This window comes from Sebastes umbrosus, chromosome 4 (assembly GCF_015220745.1).
Source record: "Sebastes umbrosus isolate fSebUmb1 chromosome 4, fSebUmb1.pri, whole genome shotgun sequence".
Classification (NCBI taxonomy): domain Eukaryota; kingdom Metazoa; phylum Chordata; class Actinopteri; order Perciformes; family Sebastidae; genus Sebastes; species Sebastes umbrosus.
The window spans coordinates 24,347,171-24,367,231 of NC_051272.1; the positions used below are offsets into that span (position 1 = coordinate 24,347,171).

A 20,061-nucleotide genomic window follows, 5' to 3' on the forward strand; every position below is an offset into this window, starting at 1 on the left:
ATAAACAGAAGACATCTGTAGCAGTAAACAATAACGCACACGTCTTGCTTAATCTCAGTTGATTGGGGCGAAGGTCTTTCGGACCAGGAAATGTTTTCTTTAGGACTGATGCCGAATTGTGAGTTAGTCTTAATGTACTTTTGCTCTGCTGAGGATATGTTTGACTGGATTATGTCAGCCACACCGCACCCGAGCAACACAGGCCTGCACCTTTTTTTTTTTCTTTTTTTTCGTGTGCGCGTGTGACTGTGTGAGTTGGCCCACTGTGATGTTTAGAGTATTTGAGCTCAGTATACTGGTTAAAGGGGTTAGCCACAGGTATTTTGCCTCAGTGGATTGAAGCTCGGTGTTGTGACCTTTTGGCATAAGCCAATTCCATTTTTGTGTATTGTTTTCAGTAAAGCTGTCAAAGTTATTCAAGTCCACTTGAATAAATCCACTGCTAAATTGGACAAAATCTTTGATTAGTTGTAGGGTATTATGAGTTGCACCCAAAGCAGGAAAACCTTTGTGGTTGCTACTTTAGTAAACTGAACACAAACCCCCCATCATTTCAGGATAAAGTTAGTTGCAGCAACTTGGTCATTATACTGCGGGTAGGGGTACTACAGGCGTATAATAATAATGAATTGTGTTGCTGAGACAAGGAACAAAGGCAGGCTAACTCAAGACCAGCTCACTCAGGAGGTACAGTACAGTACTGTAACATTAGCAGACACGCACTGTGTTCAGAACCCTCTCTAATGCTGCCTTGTGAAGATTACATGCTTAATGCTTTGTGGAAGCAGCAAGAAAGTCGAGTACAAGGCGGTGAAAAAAGTACAAGTCAAAGAGATCTACTTGAAAATAACTCATGCAACAGTAATTTCCTATTATCCCTCTCCTGCTGTGTGTATGAACTGTTAGATTCTCTACAGTTTGCCTAAAACTACACACTGTGGTGTTCAGCAGAGATAATTCAACTCTACCCCAGGTATAGAACGACTAATAAATCATATTTTGCAGATCCTTTTGCTGAATCCTTTAATTAAACTCTGCTGAACAGGTTACATATCTAGAGCCGCTTGCTTTCCTTATCACAAATCCGCCGATTAATTGCCCTGTCTGCTGCTCCCTTTGTTATAGCGGCTGTGTAAACTACATCAGTAAGTGAGCTGAAAAATTAGGATGAATTGAATCAACTTGTAATCTTCAGGTCATAGGTGCCTTTAAATATAACCCGCTAATGGTTCTGGATGAAATATTATCATCCTCGCACAATAATTTATCATCATAACCGCAAGGTACATTTTGTTCTTCCCGATAATGGCGCCAGAAAACGAGTGGATCTCTGGTTGACCTCAAGTATCGACCGCTTTTAAAAGGACAAGTGAAAGAAAAAGGGAGCAAGACATCTGCAGCTAAATTATATTTCACAACGAGTAAAACACTCAATTACCACGCCAGTGATGAAGCACCATTAATGAAAGCGTTTTCACAAAGGTTGATGAAAGTTCGATGCGGCCTTGCCAGGTTTAGCTGATGAATCACACCAATAGGAAAGCAACTGAAGGACCTCAACATAATAATCCTCCTTATCCATCTGGAAGATGGAAGCAAGGGGTTAAAGGTTTGAGGTGTATTTGTTCGCACAATAAAACAAGGTGGCAGAAATACAACAACAAAAGAAAAGAAGTTGTGCAGGTGAGATAAAAAAATTGCGAGGGGCTTATAAAAGAAATCTCACCTCAATAATCATTATAAGGAAATACAAAAGTCATATATTAAACAAAAGTAAACAAACAAGCAGGCACACGTAAAGTAAGCAACATCAAAAGGAGATGATTAAACCTGCAGTAGGCAGAATATTTTTGGCATCATTCTGGCAAAAAATCCTTAATAATCCTTTGGCCAATCACAGCTCATTTCAGAGAGAGAGCATTCCTATTGAGCGTTCCTATTGGCTGTGCTCCGGCTGGTGGGCGGTGCTTGGTATTTCCTCAACTGATCTCAACATGGCTGCCGGGTCACAAACTTTCTCATTTTACAGCTAAACAGTAAACTACAAGATGATTCCGAAAACATTTGAGGTGAGAAATTGGCATTACAGTAACAGAATATTGATTCATATTTGATCAGTGCTGCCTAGTTTGACCGTTTGGTCAGAGTTTGCGAGTGATTGACAGCTGCTCAGAGACGGCAGGCTCCAGCTCGGCTCTGATTGATTGTTTTCATCCGGTCTGTGAAATCTTGTAGATGCCATTTGGAGCACCGGAGGACACAGAGGCACATGATTTCTTTCAGATTACCTGTCTCATGCACTACTGTCAGGATATAATGACAATGTTTTACAAAAATAACTTTTTTAAATCACATTTGCTCCATTTTTATCCACTGCAGCTTTAAGGAACAAGTGCAACCTCAGAAAAGAGAAATGAGAAAATCATTTGTGTTACCTCTGGTTTCCATGGCAATTTCTTGTGGCGCTGGCTGAGGATCTTCCGGATGCGGGTATGGTCTCTGCCACCAGCCCCTCCTGTAATTGGCTCATCATCCTTGAAAAGACACAGCAGAAACAAAGACACATTTATTCCTCTTTAACCACAAAAAAAAAAGAGACACTGATGAAAGGCAAATGAATGGTGGTTTTCAATCTCAGTGACTAAAAGTCATCCATCCATCTATGCATAAAGGCATCCATCCATCACTGAGGTAATAGGACTCTTCACCATAAGCCACATAATTGATATATGAGATAAAGTAGCATCATTAGCAAAAACCACAGCCCTTTCTAACTCATGGATGCTTTAAGCAGTGCGTACTTTACATTACACACCCCTGAGAATAACACACACACACACACACAGACACGTATATCCTGAAATAGCAGGCCAAGAATACAAAGGGTTATTTTCCCAAGAAGGCTACCATTAAGACCCTGTGGAATCTCCTCTTTACCATTCACTACTAATCCAGCGTTTGACTTGCCAAAACCCTAATCTCCACATACTCTAACCATCCACCCTGCCGGCCAACATCTCCTCTCCAGGGAGCCTGAACTCTCCCCCTGATCTGGGATTTAGCCCGGTGCACTGGCCAGATCACTGCAGGGCTCTTTCTCTGCGGCCTGCTAAGAGGCATGTTAATGTTAATGCTGTGGTGCGGTGTGACGGGCAGGACAGAGCAGAGAGAAGCGCGAGTTCGCGCCCAGCTATGAGGAGATAAAAAGGCTTCCCAGAGAAGGAACCGAGTCACAGAGCTGTTAAATGAGTGACAAAGCATTCTCCATTTAGCGTGGATGTCAAAGAGGAGGCATACCTCCACTGAGACAAGCTAGAGAGGGTTTTCAGCAGCACTCAAATGAGGGGCTTTTGTTGAGGAGGCACCAGTGTTTGCGAAAGAATTGGGAGGAAAAATATATATTTTTTTCTAAGTAGAAGAGGCAAAGAGACAGAGCTGTCGGTTGCCAAGCCTTTGATTACTTTTTTAACTTCCAAGGGAAAGAGATGAAGGAGGGCAGGGAAGGTAATGATGAAGAAATGTGACAACAGGCTCCTCTCCCGTCTGACACCAGAGGAGTGTGCCTGATGTTTGTGCGTACCCAAAGATTCACAAACCTCTCCAGCACTAGTTGTGTCTGACACACACACACAAACACTCTGAAGCACACATCGATTCACTCACATGAAGGACACAACATTCATATTGCATCAGCTGGAGTCACACATGAAACAAAGGCAGCAGAAGAAGAAAAGTACGAGACAGGACTCAGTGGTCAATAAAATACATTGTGAATTGTTGGAAAACGCTGGGAGACTTGATTTCAACACCTGCAGCAAAATCCTATTTTTTTTTTTGACACATGCAGTGTGTTGAAAAGCTTACGCAATGCTGCTGCAACCTAAATGTTTTGGCTTTCGTATACCTTCTACAGCTAATATCCATTCATCACTATGCAATTAGAAATAAATCCATCATGAAAATTGTGTCTAATTATTGGCTCTTAATTCCCCTAATCTACTATAATGCACTACGGCTACACAACTTTAAATTAGGGCTGTCAAAGTTAATGAGATAATAACGCGTTTATGCAAATTCGTTTTAACACCACTTATGTCTTTAGCACATTAACGCAATTCGAATCTGTGTAGCGGGCTCAGTTTTAAAGCTAAAGTGAATATACTGACAACATATGAATCTAGTAAACCTAAGTCATACTAGCTTGTTGCGAAGGAGGCTCAATAACGCTTGACCTCTGACCTCAAGATATGTGAATGAAAATGGGTTCTATGGGTACCCAGGAGTCTCCCCTTTACAGACATGCCCACTTCATGATAATCACATGCAGTTTTGGGCAAGTCACAGTCAAGTCAGCACACTGACACACTGACAGCTGTTGTTGCCTGTTGGGCTTCAGTTTGCCATGTTATGATTTGAGCATATTTCTTATGTTAAATGCAATACCTGTGAGGGTTTCTGGACAATATCTGTCATTGTTTTGTGTTGGAAATTAATTTCCAATGATAAATATATACATACATTTGCATAAAGCAATTATATTAGCCCACTCCCATGTTGATAAGAGTATCAAATACTACAAATCTCCCTTTTGATTAGTTTGCGATTAATCGTGATTAACTATGGACAATCATGCGATTAATCGCAATTAAATATTTTATTCAATTGACAGCTCTACTGTAAATGTAAAGAATTTCCACTATGGTTAACATTTGTATCCATGTTTGCTCATACAACGGTTTGTATCATATCTTATAAAAAGTCATTCCTCATTTCTTATGCATTTTCCTACGAACGTCCAGCAACACGTGTCAATTTCCACTGCATACAGTTTTTTGAAAATAAACTTCCATCTTCACAGGAAACAACTTGGTTAAGTTTAGGCAACAAAACTACTTCGTTCGGTTTAGGAAAAGATTGTGGTTTGGGTTTAAATAAATCCAGTGGCGTAATTTAAGTATGGAAGATAGTGACACATAAATCGTTGACATATAGTCAATACGTTGACTTCTGGTCAACTGACTGGTCTCCTGGGCGAAAGGCTGGTGTTTTTTGACCAACCCATCCACCGCGACCTCCTCCCTACGCAGCATTTGTTGCTCTTTATACTTCCTGGTTCACAATTACTGTACGTGGATAACACACAAATTGATTTCATGGGATATATACAAATTGCTGTGCATTACTTTTTGTAGGTACAGCTACGAACTGTGTATGAGAACAGCCTGGTCTTGAATACTAAACTACTAAGTAAAGCCTGAACACATTTATAGAGCTAAACATCTTTCCAAGAATAATAATTCACTTTGAACCTTACCTTTATAAAGTTTTAGTTCTGTTTTTGCATTCAAATCATTACAGCTCTGTTTCACTATTAAGTGCGTCTTTACCTTTGAGGTGATGTTTTTCTTGTCATAAAAAGCTCGGCGTTGCTGTCACGTCTCATGAAATTTGGACCATGGATTGTCTCTGCGACATTGTTTGCCTACTGTGAGCAAACCGAAAGCTTTTTGTTCCTGCCTCTGGCAGCCAATCAGCTTTCACTATTAGAACAGGTGCGATGACTGTTTGAATGATGATGAAGGATTATCCATGTAGGAAAAGGACTTTATGATCTGCGGCGCTGCTTACTGAAAGAGACAATGTTTTCGGAATAATATGTTGTCAGCCCTAAAAGACCAAACTCTAAATCACTGCTTGGGTTTGGACAGTAATTCACACGGACACCACTTTGCCAAAGCGCTGCCTCAGCTCGATCCGACTCGAAGTCTGCTTATCGATGCAATACTAAAAGGTACAGTTAAACTCGTTGACCTGAGGTTGCACTACATCCATCAGCTGCACCTCTTTTTCCGCTATAGTGTATAATGACTTTACACTCCAGCAACATGTTGTCATCACTTACGGCGTACCACAAATACATGTAACATTTTGCGTGATTCATTACTTCAGAGTTACAGTCTCTAATTTGTAAGCAGATCTTCATTTTCCTGGCACTGGGCCCAGAACCGTGTTATCGTGTTTCACTGATAATTAAAGTTGATGCTAAGGGGCCTGTCAGATGGCCTTATGTATTAAACATTGCATCAAGGCAAAACAGGGAATATCAATCACGCTGATGAGACTGCCTATTCATCAAGTGTTTACATTGCTATTTACCTTGTTGACTTTCAGTCAAATAAAAAGACAAATGGTCTTTAACAGTGAATGCTATGGGAGCGATGCATCAGAGAGTTAAAGAGTGAGGGAGAGGAGCATTTAATTACAGTTGTTTTATGTCTGAACACGCGTGGCCGAGTTGTAAACCTCGATTGATTGATAGATCATTGCTTCCGTCACTGCTATCCATCCATCCAGTCAGTCAAAAAACACTCACTGTAATGGGTGCTAACCTCCCAGTTGTTTCCTCCCAGACTCCCCACGTTCATACAGCGCAACTCAAACGGATGACCTTGCTGATCCTAGCCCAGGGAAACAGCTGGAGCCAGTGTCCTAGAATACCAATGAGCTTAATTAATCTCCCTTATTAAACACAAACAAGCACCAGTCTGCAGGGAAGGGGGAGAAAGAAGAAAGGGGGAGACGGAGCAGAGATCTGGTGCTCCTTTTCACAAATCCCTCGCCACCCACCACGATAACCCCTCGCGAATGAGCTCGGCTCAGACGGCTCCCAAAAGTCCACAAATCATAGTTGCAATCCCAGCGACCTGCAACATGAAAGTTGCAGGTCGCTGGTTATTAAACCAGCGTGGAATAATTACATTATTCTTCATTCATGTTAACCGCAGCAGAGATATACAGTATGTTAATTAGTCCCACCGTTATAATAATAACATAGACGCTTCTCATTTTTCATCCTCTCGCTGAATCAACAGCGGCTCCTGGTCACTGGATGTTCATTGTTCATATTAATAGGTGTAGCAGGAAGCAAAGATACCTGGGGTGACATTTACTGCAGCTATGACTAATGGCAATGATTCATCACCAAAAAGAAACGCTGAGATTGGAACCTGCTCTCGTCTGTGACGGGGGATGTTTCCAAATCTGATACAGAAATATATTACATTCAGATATTACGCATCAGATAATGTTGGATAAGAATTTTGACAGTATATATCACGTGGAACAGACATTTCCAATCTATGTGACAATGTGGCTGTGATGAATACGCTGAGAGATTTCTACAGAGAGAAATAGAAAGAAAAGGGTGAAATGAAGGGAGGAGAAATAGAGAACGAAGACATAAAAAAGTGGCAGAGTGGAGAATAAGCAAACCGAACACAAGACAGATGAACAGAGACAAATACAGAAGAGAGAAAAGGTGACCAATGGAGCAATAAAAAGAAAAAAAAGCATGACTGAGAGCATATCTTTGATAGGTAGTGCACAGTGTGGTGTGTGCCAGTCTAGTTCTCAGAAATCCCTCTGGCACAGTGAACGTCTGAAGCGACTACGGACTGCCAGAATCTCTTTCCCACCTCTCTTTACTGAACAGACCAAACAGACCGGTGTCTGCTTGGTTTTCAGAGCAGTACCACAAGGCTCTGTGAAGTATTACATACTCACCAGCAACACCGTGGCTCCATATGTGATGTGACTACAACTGAAAAAGATGGATTTTCAGTTCACAATTCTTTGCACTCAGAGCAAAAACAAGCTTTCCAAGATTGTTAGTATTGCAGGGAAGGTGACTGACAAGTCTCAGAAACAACTTTGCAAATATTTGACAGTGCTGTGCACAGGAAGGCTAAACATACAACTGCAGATAGATCATATCCACTACACTCAGAGTTTGAGCTGCTCCCGTCTGGCCGTCGATTTACATGTCCAACAGGGCACGAAGCCCCCCCCCAACTTCTATCTAAGAAAAGCTGTATAATAGTCTTGCGATAGATTTTGTTATTGTGGTTAAATAAATGTAATTTATAGTGTTGTTAGGTTACTGCTAGACCGCCCGTTAATACAGGTGCGGACCTCCCTTTGTGTGCGTCAAGCGGGAGATCAAATAGGTTTTTGACTGCAGTGAAAATGTTGTTTTTTAAAGGCTAAACGCCAACAAATATGGATCCAAGCAGAATGTTTTGTTAGATTTTGCTACTAAGTAGCAAAAAAAATACAGTATAGCTCTTAAACAGTTTTATATTCAGACTTTTGTATAAATCATCCAGTAAGTGTGATATCATGATTTTAGTTATACATGAACAAATCTAATTTTGACAACCTCGGAGCTGACAAATCCTGACATACCCCCTGTGATCTTTGGCGCCCCCCTAAGGCGGGTCCAGACCCCAGGTGGGGAACTACTGCCCTATGCCATACAGGCACTGAACACAGAATGACTGGGAACACCTGTTATTTTATAAGATGTGCTCTCTTTTATTATGTATATAACTTTTTAGCTACTATCTGTCCATTTGCACTGAATGCTGTATTTGTATGTTGTGTTATGTGTATTGTAAGTTGCTTTGCTTGGGAGAAGCCAAAGACAAATTTCATCTGAGGTGGACAATAAAAGTCAATCGAAATCTAATCAGACCTGCAATGATTAAATGATTAGTTGTCAACTATTAAATGAATCGCTAACTATTTTGATAATCGATTACTTGATTGAGTAATTTTTTAAGAAATAAAGTAAACATTTTCTGATTCCGGTATCTTTTTTTCACTCCTCTATAACAGTAAATTGAATATCTTTGAGTTGTGGATAAAACAAGACATTTGAGGACATCTCTTTTTCCGATGAGAGGGTTGCACTGTAAATGACAGAGGGTGTCGTATCCTGTACAGATTGTAAAGCCCCCTGAGGCAAATTTATGATTTGTGATTTTGGGCTATAAAAAATTAAATTGACATGACTTGAGGGAACGGAGTCAGACAAAGACGGAGACAATGGCTCACTTTTATTTCTCTACTTCATTTGTTAGAGGACCAATTACGCCACCTCCTCACGGGGAGGTAAAAATTAACTGAATTGCCCTCACAAGACTCTTGTTGGGATTCAAATGCCTGTTTATGCAAGTCCTTGGCCAGTATTACGAGAAAAAGGAGCACTACAAGACTCGGGGTGATTATTAGAAACGTCTTCAGTTAGACCCATGTGCACCTGCTCCTTCACCATCCACTCAACACACTCACCATGGCAACACAAGGCCTGTCTGAAATAGTCTATGCGCTGGTGTTCCTACATGGCATACATGATGAAAATGCATGTGTTTTTTCCACATGCTTTTCTGTCAATTTAATCACTCTGTGTTTCAAAGGATATGTTCTTTTCAGAAGCTGAAGGAAGAGGAAGAATGAATCAATAAGTGGCCTTTGATCCACACTTCTCTTATGAGTAATTAAAGCTGAAGTAGGCGAGATTGGAGCAAATGTGATTAAAAAAAAGTTACTTTTATAAAATGGTCGCTATATCATGACAGTAGTACATGAAACAGGTAACCTGAAAAAAAATCATGTGCCTCTGTGTCCTCTGGTGCTCCTAACGGCAATCTGCAAGATTTCACAGACCGAAGGAAAACAAGCAGTAAGAGCTGATCTGAGGTCTGCTGTCCAGCTGCTGTCTATGAGAGCCGGCTGTCAATCACTCGCAAACTCCGACCAAACAGTCAAACTATGCAGCGCTGATCAAATATGAATCAATATTATGTTACGTTAAAGCCTATTTCTCTCCTCAAATGTTTTCAGGATCATCTTCAGAGGTCAAGGGACCTTTTTGAGAAATGTTAGCAAAAGTTATGATATAGTTTCATATGATACCAGCATCTTCACTCTAGCTTTAAAACTGAAAACTGAGTCCGCTACAACCTCCGAAAAATCAATTGCGTTAATGCGTTAAAGAAATGATAGGCATTAAAACTAATGTGCGTTATCGCGTTAACTTTGACAGCCCTAGTATATTCTCTGTTCTTATCAGTGTTGTGCTACTTGTAAAGTCACTGTTGTTTTGTTTTTGCACCAGTACAAAATTAAAAAAAAAGTAAATACATAAATAACTTGAAATGGCCTCTATTGCTTTGGCTGATGAAAGCTGGCCACTTTGATATACATCTAGTATTGGCACATCAGCAAACACGGCTGGAAACTGGAATCTAATGTTTGCCTGCAGAACAGCATATGTTGATGTGGCCGCTCCGGGTGTTGGTTATGTATAGGATTGTCTTGGGAACCATCGCAATGATCCTGAAACAGCACTCCAGAGGTTGCATAAATCTGCACCCTGATCTCACAATCAGCCATTCTAGTCTATTTCAGTGAGAATGCAGCTTTGGGAGCCCCGATACCTTTAAATCCAAATCCCCTATTCCTCTTAACAAAGTGGCTGGCACCGCTGAATAGAAATCAGCCCAAACGCGTTCAGTTAAACTATTGCAGAACAAATCCCAGCCAACAGAAAGAAGGAGTGCAACTATTTTTGTCTCCCCACTTACATTATTCATGTAAGAAATTGCATGCCGGTCAATGGGACAACGGTAGAAAGGCTGAGTGGAGAAGAGAGGGAGAAAAATGGAACACAAATAAGGGACGGCTGCAGTCGATAATAGGAGTGATAGAGTCAGTGGCTCCAATTCATTGGTTGAAAGATTAATGGTGCAGAGATGAGTACAGCAGGGAGACAATAAGAAACAAAGGAGAAGAAGGAGGGGAGAGAGGGAGGGAAGGAGGGAGGGAGGGAGACATGGACGGAAGGCGAGAAGAAAAACTACATTCGGTTGAGGGAGAAACAGGAGAAGATGAGAAATTATTACCCTGCATGAGTACTTACAGTATAGAGCGCTGATTTTAATTTGATTATTATGTTTGTGTGTGCAGTGTGCTCTAGAGTATGGAAACATAAGGTCAGCACAACTATATTCCAGCACATATTTAAGTGTACAGTGTATGTTCTGTACATCACAGTGTGTAATTTATTGATTTAGGTCTGGGACAAGGTGGCAGGTACTGTCATGCCTGAGTTCACATCAATACAGCAGACATGTAAGGACAACGGCTGTGAGGAGCAGCGCAGTCACTCTCTGGATCAATAGCAGTCTGAAGAACTTTGTCTGTGTTGTCACATTTTGGCAACTTTAAGGTGCTCTAATTTTACATCTAAACTTATCATCGCAGGACCGGTTGGTAAAAATCAAAGTTTATATATTTATTACTGGAAATCAATTAACAACACAAAACAATGACAAATATTGTCCAGAAACCCTCACAGGTACTGCATTTAGCATACAAATAATGTGCTAAAATCATAATATGGCAAACTCAAGCCCAACAGGCAACAACAGCTGTCAGTGTGTCAGTGTGCTGACTTGACTATGACTTGCCCCAAACTGCATGTGATTATCATAAAGTGGGCATGTCTGTAAAGGGGAGACTAGTGGGTACCCAAAGAACCTATTTTCATTCACATATCTTTATGTCAGAGGTCAAGGGACCCCTTTGAAAATGTCCATGACAGTTTTTCCTCGCTAAAATATAGCGCAATTTTGGAGCGTTATTTAGCCTCCTTCCCGACAAGCTAGTATGACATGGTTGGTACCAATGGATTCCTTAGTTTCTGGTTTCATATGATTCCAGTATCTTCACTCTTTAAAACTGAGCCCGCTATAACCACCGAAAGATCAATTGCGTTAATGCGTTAATGAAATTAGTGGCATAAAAACAAATTTGCATTTACACTTTATTATTGTGTTGACTTTGACAGCCCTAATATTATCAAAATACATTTTACACAGAGACCAAACTGAATGCTAGATTTGATAATTAACTAACTGTGTAAACTATTCAAGAGCAGCAATAGATTAATTAATAAACACATTTTACGCCAGATACATGTTGGAGAAAAAAGGATTTCTGGTCTACTTTCACATGCAAAGTAAACCTACAGGTAAATTTATTAAAAAAAATTCGCAGCTGCATTATTGGTTCCTGCAATGACTCAGAATCATATGGAAATATTTGTCTGACTGATTGAGGTCAGGATTTTGCGTTAGGTTGAGTGACTGAGAGAGAGAGAGCAGGCAGAGCGTGAGCCCTCTTTTTGATGGCTTGTAATCTTTGCACAGTAATTAAAACTGTTTGAGCTCAGTGATTCAGTACAACCTTAGGAAAAATACTTCATAGGAAGACAGCTAAAGGTGCCTTTAATCATTATAAATTAAATGTAAGTAGAGCTTGAACAAGTTACGGGTCAGATCAGTGGAAAAGGAAGAAAAAAAATGGTTGGAAAGGGACAGAGAGTAAAGGGAGAAGAGTCAAGCCTTATGCCATGCTCTCCCTTTGTTGGAAGAGACCTGCATTTTTTACTGTCTGGGCAACAAATTGCATTACTCTGCACCTTCTCTATCACAGTGTGGCTTCGAGGGAGAAGAGGAATAAAGAAGAGGGGTCTGTCATCCATATTAGGTCTAGGTTCTCTGTCCAGGCTGATTATCACTGATGGGGTGTGACATGGGGCAGCTGGCAAACAGAACAGGCAAACAGTCGACTGCCAATCATCCCCGACCTGCTTTGTGCTGAATCTGACCTCATCAACACTGAGCCTGCTGCGGAGAAACCGAGGCGCTCTCAGACTGGGATGGACACGGACACGCAAACCGACAAACAGGCTGGCCATGCTCCATGAGACAGTAATGGTGCATTAACTTGTACTTGGCATTTCTCCCAACTGGTTTTCTCAGCCCCTAAGCAGCGAAAATGGATAGATGGATGGATAAATGTTATTTTTTCCTAACTGCCATCAATTTTTTTTAAACACACAGTCCTATCAGTACTGACCGCAGTGTGCTCTGAGCACTGCTACACATTAAAAAGCACCTGGCTGCTTCTTTTGGCAGAGCAGAGCCCCTCCAAAGGTTTGAAAAGGTCTAAGCTTTTTAAAAAAAGACCATATGACGTCAGTCGCTTGTTTATCAGGAAAATGCTAAACAACAGGTTCCTCAGGAGGCTGGTGGTTTCCAACAGCAATAACAAAGCAACAAAGTCCCTATACAAAGATTAGTTTTGGTAGTGAGTGAATATAAGGAGCTATATTGTGCCTGCAGTCAAACATAAGGAGGCAGCGTAGGATCAAATCCGGAAAATTTTGGGAACATCTGGCAAGTGCTTATTTTGCACAAGCATTTTATCAGATTTTAAACATACTAATTAGCTTAATAACCAGCGGGATCAGTGCCACCTGTAGGCAATGAGTTTTAACACAGCAGGTTTTTTTCTCTTTCCTTTTCTATAGCTGCTGTTTGTGTGTGTTTGAAGTTTGAAGCACATCTGAGGATGTAACCTCCTGCTGGTGTGATATTTCTTTCCTATAGGTGCCGCAGGGTGGTCTGACACATAAACTGTGTATAAAGATGGACGACATGACAGCTCCCCAAAAGTGAAGCCAAAACATCTGGATCCTCCCTTGGTGGCTGGCTGCAGTATAGGTCCTAAATCCCGGCCCCTCCACGTTAGCGGATGGGACATGAGCCAAACTAAAAAGACAAGTACACATCAAATAAATGGTTCCCCAAAGATGGTTTCTGTCATTTTAGGTAGTTCTTATCACAATGATGAATGTTCAAGTGTTCATTGTTCTGATAAGTTTGGTTTTAATTAGTTATTTGGTGCTATAAAAAGGGGTTGAAACATCATGATTGACAGCTGTGAGTCTCTCTCGGCTTGCGATTGTTTCGGGCGGGTGACCTCGATACTGCGGCTCCACCCCCCGATCACTACTGCGCAGACTCTGGCTCCGAATGACGTCAAAATCTCAAGATGGCAGCTACCGTATCTGGGATATTTTGGCTTCACTTTTGTACAGTGGGAGGAAGTGGAGAAACGTCATCCATCTTTATATATAGTATGTTGTCTGACAATCATTAAAAAGGCATGAGCATTTAAAAATGTGATGACTAAAGTCACGCTGAAGGTGTTTCATTGCTTTTTCTGTTTTTAGCTACAGTGTGTGTGTGTGTGTGTGTGTGTGTGTTGAGAACTTGTGCATCAAACTGTGTGTTTATCGCACACGGCACCCAAAACCTCAGCACATCTGGTAGTAGCACTTCAAAGCCTAGATGTAAGACACTAAACTACTTCCTCCTCCCACTCTACAGCAAACAGCTCCCTTGACCTAAAACCAGGGATGTAATATGAGGTAGCTCTCCATCCATGCCACACGCACACACACACACACACACAACTCTCCATCCCGTACTGTATCTACTTAGCTCAAGGAAACGCATTAAAATGCTGATGTGAATTATGAATGAAAGAAGAGTCCCTGTAAAGTTTAATAATGGGAAGTACTAGGAAATGTTCTGGAGCCTTTAATGTGAAAGTGACCCGTCATAACCTCAACCACAATCAAAAATTAATATGAATACACCAATGCATTCCCAACCCGCAGCAGACATACACAGATCACACATAGATCTATATAGACCCAATAACACCAACACAAAAAATGCACACCCTGACTCCCAAGCGTGTTGGTATCTGTATCAGTATGCCGAGGAGATACATGTACATGCACACAGTTACCCACTTCATTATAATAAAAACTGGCGTGTTGGGATCAATAAGCTAACAGCAAGACCCCTAGAAGGTAGTCGCGTCTTCATTATCGTAAAGTAAAGACAACACTGAACGAGGACCCCGACTGCTATTATGGAGATTGTGCAGCGATTACCTATTCCTAGAATCAATACTTACATCTTCTTATCTTACCCCTGCTGAATAAATACACGATAGCACACTCTCATCATACAGGAGGTCTACTTCCTGCTCTGAATACGTTAAGAACAAGGATCAGTCAATATCACAAAATCAGCCCTAACAGAGTGAGTGAGAGAGTCTATTACTAAGATAATATGCACTGAGTTCATTAAAAGAACGAGTGAATGTTTTATTTCTATTATAAAATAATGTAATTTAGCTTGTAACGTCAAAAAATGTTGTCATAAGAGAACCACAAGAGAAGCACAGCCAATAACACTAACAATGGCTCATTTAGCAGTCCGAGTAAACCAGGTGAGAGAGACGGCGTGCCCTTCACTGGCACAGCAGCATCTAAAATGGAGCCATTAGTTACACCTGCGTTTGACAAGTCAAAATGTCTGCTGAGAGGAAGCTCTATGGGCTTGCTGAATGTCAGCTGTTCCAGTGGTGCGGTTCTGCTATCAGTTTGGGACACAGGGGGAAAAGTGATTTGCACTGTGCAGCAGTTTCAGCTGTTGTCAATTGACAATTATCGCTCATGGCTATTTATCTCCCCCGTAGTGAGCAATAAGCCAACAATACGTTTTACTTGGATGAGAAAAGAAAACATCCACTGAGTAACAGTCATTGTCAGAGATCGCTTTGTGTCATTACAAGCTCTGTCTTATACCTGCATGTGTATTCTGTTTAGTAAGTCAATCAACCCTTGGTCGTTAGCTCTCTGTCACATTAACCTGTCAAACAAACTCAAAACGACAAATGATTAACTTCTGTTTAGCAAAGAATATAACCAAATCAAGGGCCGTTTTGGTGCCCTGGCGGCCTAGGGGTTTGAGGTGACGAACTGCCAAGGACATGTGTTGCATGTCACTGCCAATTTCCCCTCATTTCCTGTCTCATTTTTACTGTTGACACCGTTATTTATACCTAAAATGCCCTCAAAATATATTTTTTTAAAACGTTTTGACTGCAAAGTGTTTTATTATAAAACTAGAAATTACCACCTTGTGGTTGTTTGCCTTCACCAACCAGTGCAGTTGCAGTGTACATCCATGTCTGTCCAAAATGTCAACTCTTCATCATTTTATCCTATTAGACGTGTGTGTGAAGTTGTCATAATTAGCATATGAATTCTTGAGTTATAGCCGAACATGTGTTTTGTGAGGTCACAGTGACCTTTGACCACCAAAATCTAATCAGTTCATCCTCGAGTCCAAGTGGACATTTGTGCCAAATTTGAAGAAATTCCCTCCAGGCGTTCCTGTGATATCGCATTCACAAGAACGGTACGGATGGAGGCATAAAAATAAGAATGTTGCAAAATAGGAAATGAGTATTCCAAAAAGCTGTGTAATCATAAATGCATCCACATGTTTAAGTGCATCCCACTACACAAGCAGTTACATCCAAACAAGACATATTGACTGTGTAATGTGTGCTGCAGTGCATTTCACATGGGGTATCTGTGATATGTAGGTCTCCTGCTGTCTGCCTGACTTCTGCTGCTGACATTTCTGCTGACCAGCACTCCCGAGCTCTCTGTCCTGCTTTAGTATTTTCTTCTCTCCATCCTTCTTCCTAGGGCAATTTTCCAGCTCTCTCCTCTCTACTGAGAAATACTGTTTAATTCAGTGTGATTGAACTTTTGCTTCAAGTCCAGAGAGAGCGAAATGAAAGCTTAATACAAAACCTGCCCCTCCCTAACTAGATGTATGAAGGACCACTTGTTACGTAAGCTCTTTAAGTGCTCTTTAAAATATTTGCCAAGCACTCAATTTAAAGAACCCAAAACTAATGGTAGCAGAGTAAGTAACTATCAACCATCCATCCTGGCTAATGACAAAATATTCTGAGGCAAAAGGAAAACGAAGAGATTAAAAAGAAAAAAAAACCTTGGCACTCGTGAAAAAGTTTGAATTTAGAAAGCTAGAAAAAAAACACAAAAGCTGTCATGAAAAGAAGCATAAAGGTTAAAGAAAAGGCTTCAGTGTATTTGACTTTGCTTCTAGTACTTTTAATTTGGGAGGCTGGCCGGTGGGAGACGGGGAGATGAGAGGAACTTGTGGCCACGCCAGACTCCACTTTTACCTCACTTAAACAAACACAGGGATGTGTCAGCAAAGCCTATGGCACCAGGGGATGACTTTGAATGTTTTTTTTTTCATTTTCACCTTTTCATCCTTCCCCCCACGCTTTCTTTTTGCTTCCTTTTAAATTGTGCCGTCACCCCTGGGGCCCGGGGAACATTTCAGACTCAAGTCTTTCATCTCAAAGAAAGCTACACCTCTGCAGCTCAGCTTCCATGCATGGACTCCACGCATGTTCATATATGTGTGTTTTAAGGTGACCGGCATCTGTGACCTTTGTGACGTTAGCTTTTTTAAAATACCTGCTTTGCTCCAAGAATCACTCTTTTTTCTTACCTCTTGGAGCCTCTATATTCCTGTCAGTGCAACTCAAACAGACAAGACATGAGCAGCTTTGAAAAGGAGGCCTCCGGTTAATAAACTGTGTCAAAATGAATGTCTCTCCAGCTCTCTCCTCCGCAGCACACTTCATCGACTGCACACCTGTTTGGAGAGCTCACATCCACCTGTTTGGTCTCCGCTGTCTCCATTAAAAATAATGTCCGCGCCTCACTTCCATTTTCTCCTCACATCCCTTTACTACGCCTCTATGTTGTAACATGTTGCGTCGTCATCTGCAAACATCCCTCATCCCCTTTGTCACCAAGACAACAAGACAGACAAAGAGTAATTAAAAATGCCCTTGCTGCTTTGTGTTTAATGTCCCTGTCAGCTCACTACAGCCTTGGAGCCGCTTCACAGCAACTTGCCGCCTCCGTTTGGCCCGACAGCTCTTTCACGACAACAAGTCACGCTGCAAACTGCTCAACCGAGGTCACATTAATGCATTTTATTCAGGAAATTATACAGCTAACCTGACAGAGAAAACTTACTGTAGGTAAGCTCTTATTTTTTTCACAGCAGTCAGATTTCCATGACATTTTTGTCTACTCTGGGTTACAGGTTCAAAGTGTGGAAACACTTGGGCCAAGCCGTAAAAAGAATGAAATGTCAAAAAAGTTTCTGGTAGAATACTGACAGTGAGGACTTTCTTTAACTTTTCTTATGGTATATACAGTACGTTATGTTTAATATTGAAAATCTGGTTGGTCCAGACCATTGACTGTATACAAAGATAGACGACATGACAGCTCCCCAAAAGTGAAGCGAAAACATCGTGATCGCCCCCTGGTGGCTGGCTGCAGTATAGGTCATAACGCCCGCCTCCTCCATGTTAGTGAATGGGACATGGAACAAACTAAAAAGACAAAGTACACATCAAATAAATGGTTCCCCAAAGATGGTTTCTGTCATTTTAGGTAGTTCTTATCACAATGATGAATGTTCAAGTGTTAATTTTTAAATAAGTTTGGTTTTAATTAGTTATTTGGTGCTATAAAAAGGGCTTGAAACATCATGATTAACAGCTGTGAGTCTCTCTCGCTGACAAGCTGTGGCCGTGCTCGGCTTGCGATTGTTTCGTGCGGGAGACCTCGATACCGTGGCTCCACCCCCCGATCATTACTAAGCAAACTCTGGCTCCAAATGACGTCAAAATCTCAAGTACACGTCAAACCCATTTTTCCCAAAAGATGGTTTCTGTCATTTTAGGTAGTTATTACCATAATGATGTATGTTCAAGTGTTCATTTTTCTGCTAAGTTTGGTTTTAATTAGTTATTTGATGCTATAAAAAGGGGGCGAGACGTCATGATTGCCAGCTGCTCTGAGTGAAGTTGTCGCGGAGCCGGAGGCTCAGTAATTGTACCAGAGAGGAGATGTAACTTTAACTTTCCATAACCGTCACGAGTGTGTGTAATAGAACATGTGTCGATTTGCTCATAAATGTAGTTAAAGAGATAATATGGTTACTTGCTGTGTCTTTCTGGCCAAGTAGCTACTGTGGTGTTAACGTAGCAGCCGTGCTCGGCTCGTGATTGGCTCAGGCAGATGTGTGGGTGGGACCTCGATACCACGGCTCCAGCCCCCCGATCACTACTGCGCAGACTCTGACTCCAAATAAAGTCAAATAAAATACTAAAATAATTATAAAAACGAACTTCACTTTTGTACAGTGGGAGGAAGTGGAGACGCATCATCCATCTATTTATACAGTCTACGGTCCAGACAGTAGATGGCTGCTGTCTCCTCTCTCAGCTTCACCTGTCAGGTTTCACAGAGAGACTGTGTTGAGTGAGCCATGCAATATCTACATCCCTAAAAACCATACTGCATAAAAAAATGACAGCATTTTAAGTGTTTGTTGATATAAAGGTCACCTTTTATCACCTGTGCACTATTTTGAAACTTGGTTTGCTTTTTCTGTCTCACTTTCTACATTTCATCATTCTGCCTCTAACCTCTCTGACATCAGCTCTATTTTAACACCCACGCAGCAAACTCACTACCAACTTGGTGGCATGGGCATTCAATGGTGCCTGTGTCTGTTAGTGGAGATGGATGGTGGCAAAGAAAAGAACAATGAATCTTCATCATAGTCTGTCCACTGTTTTCTCTCTTGCCCATATACACCCACAGTCCCAAGCGGCTCCTTTGTCTTCAGGCTACTGTTTGTGAATCTCAGACCTCATGCTCGCCCCCGTCCCTTTACCCATCCTCACTCTTTGTTTTTCTATCCATTCATCCGTCTATCCAACCTCTCCGTCCAGTCTCTGGACACCTGGAAGGAGGCGTAAAGGTAATTTATAGCTCATTCCAGGACACCACGTCCTCCTCTGTTTACAGCACGCCCACATTGTTCTGAAGGAACCAGGTGCGTGGGTCGTCATTTCGTCTACCTGCAGGCGTCTTGTCAGATCACAGATGACATGTACTGTACTAACAAACCACCACCTGCAATAATGTATGAGGACTCTTCAAGAAACCCACACACAGTATGACAACACTCACTTCAGTACTGGACACAAAGATCGTGATGTATTCTAGCATTTGTACATACTTTGTTGGCTAACATTAGGTAGACCTTGGCCTTTGGTGTACTGTATGGTTCATATTTTAATATTATCTGTGTGAAATCCCTAGAAAACTTAGATGGCACAGCTATAAAGCCATTGCATCTTGAATCGTTATTGCATTATTGCAGAGTCTCCTGTGCTGCAGGAGGACAATGATTGGCTGTGACACAGTGGTTGGTCAGGGTCAACTCTTTCAATTTCACACTGTATGTCTGTCTCATCATCTCTTCTTCTGTTGCTGTGTCCATCACATCTACATCCATTTTCTGATTCTCTCTTTCTCTGAGCCTACATACAATTCTGGGAATAGTATAACGGGTCATTTAACGTGTATAT

At 41.3% G+C, this 20,061-nt stretch overlaps 1 protein-coding gene across 1 annotated transcript in view; it reads right to left on the minus strand.

The window, feature by feature from the left end:
- The window catches only part of b4galnt4a (beta-1,4-N-acetyl-galactosaminyl transferase 4a), a 161,285-nt gene that overhangs the window by 72,293 nt on the left and 68,931 nt on the right, over positions 1-20,061 (minus strand). The window contains exon 3 of the mRNA XM_037767852.1: positions 2,436-2,534. Within this exon, the coding sequence (XP_037623780.1) occupies positions 2,436-2,534 (99 nt within the window). The remainder of the gene's footprint in view (positions 1-2,435; positions 2,535-20,061) is intronic.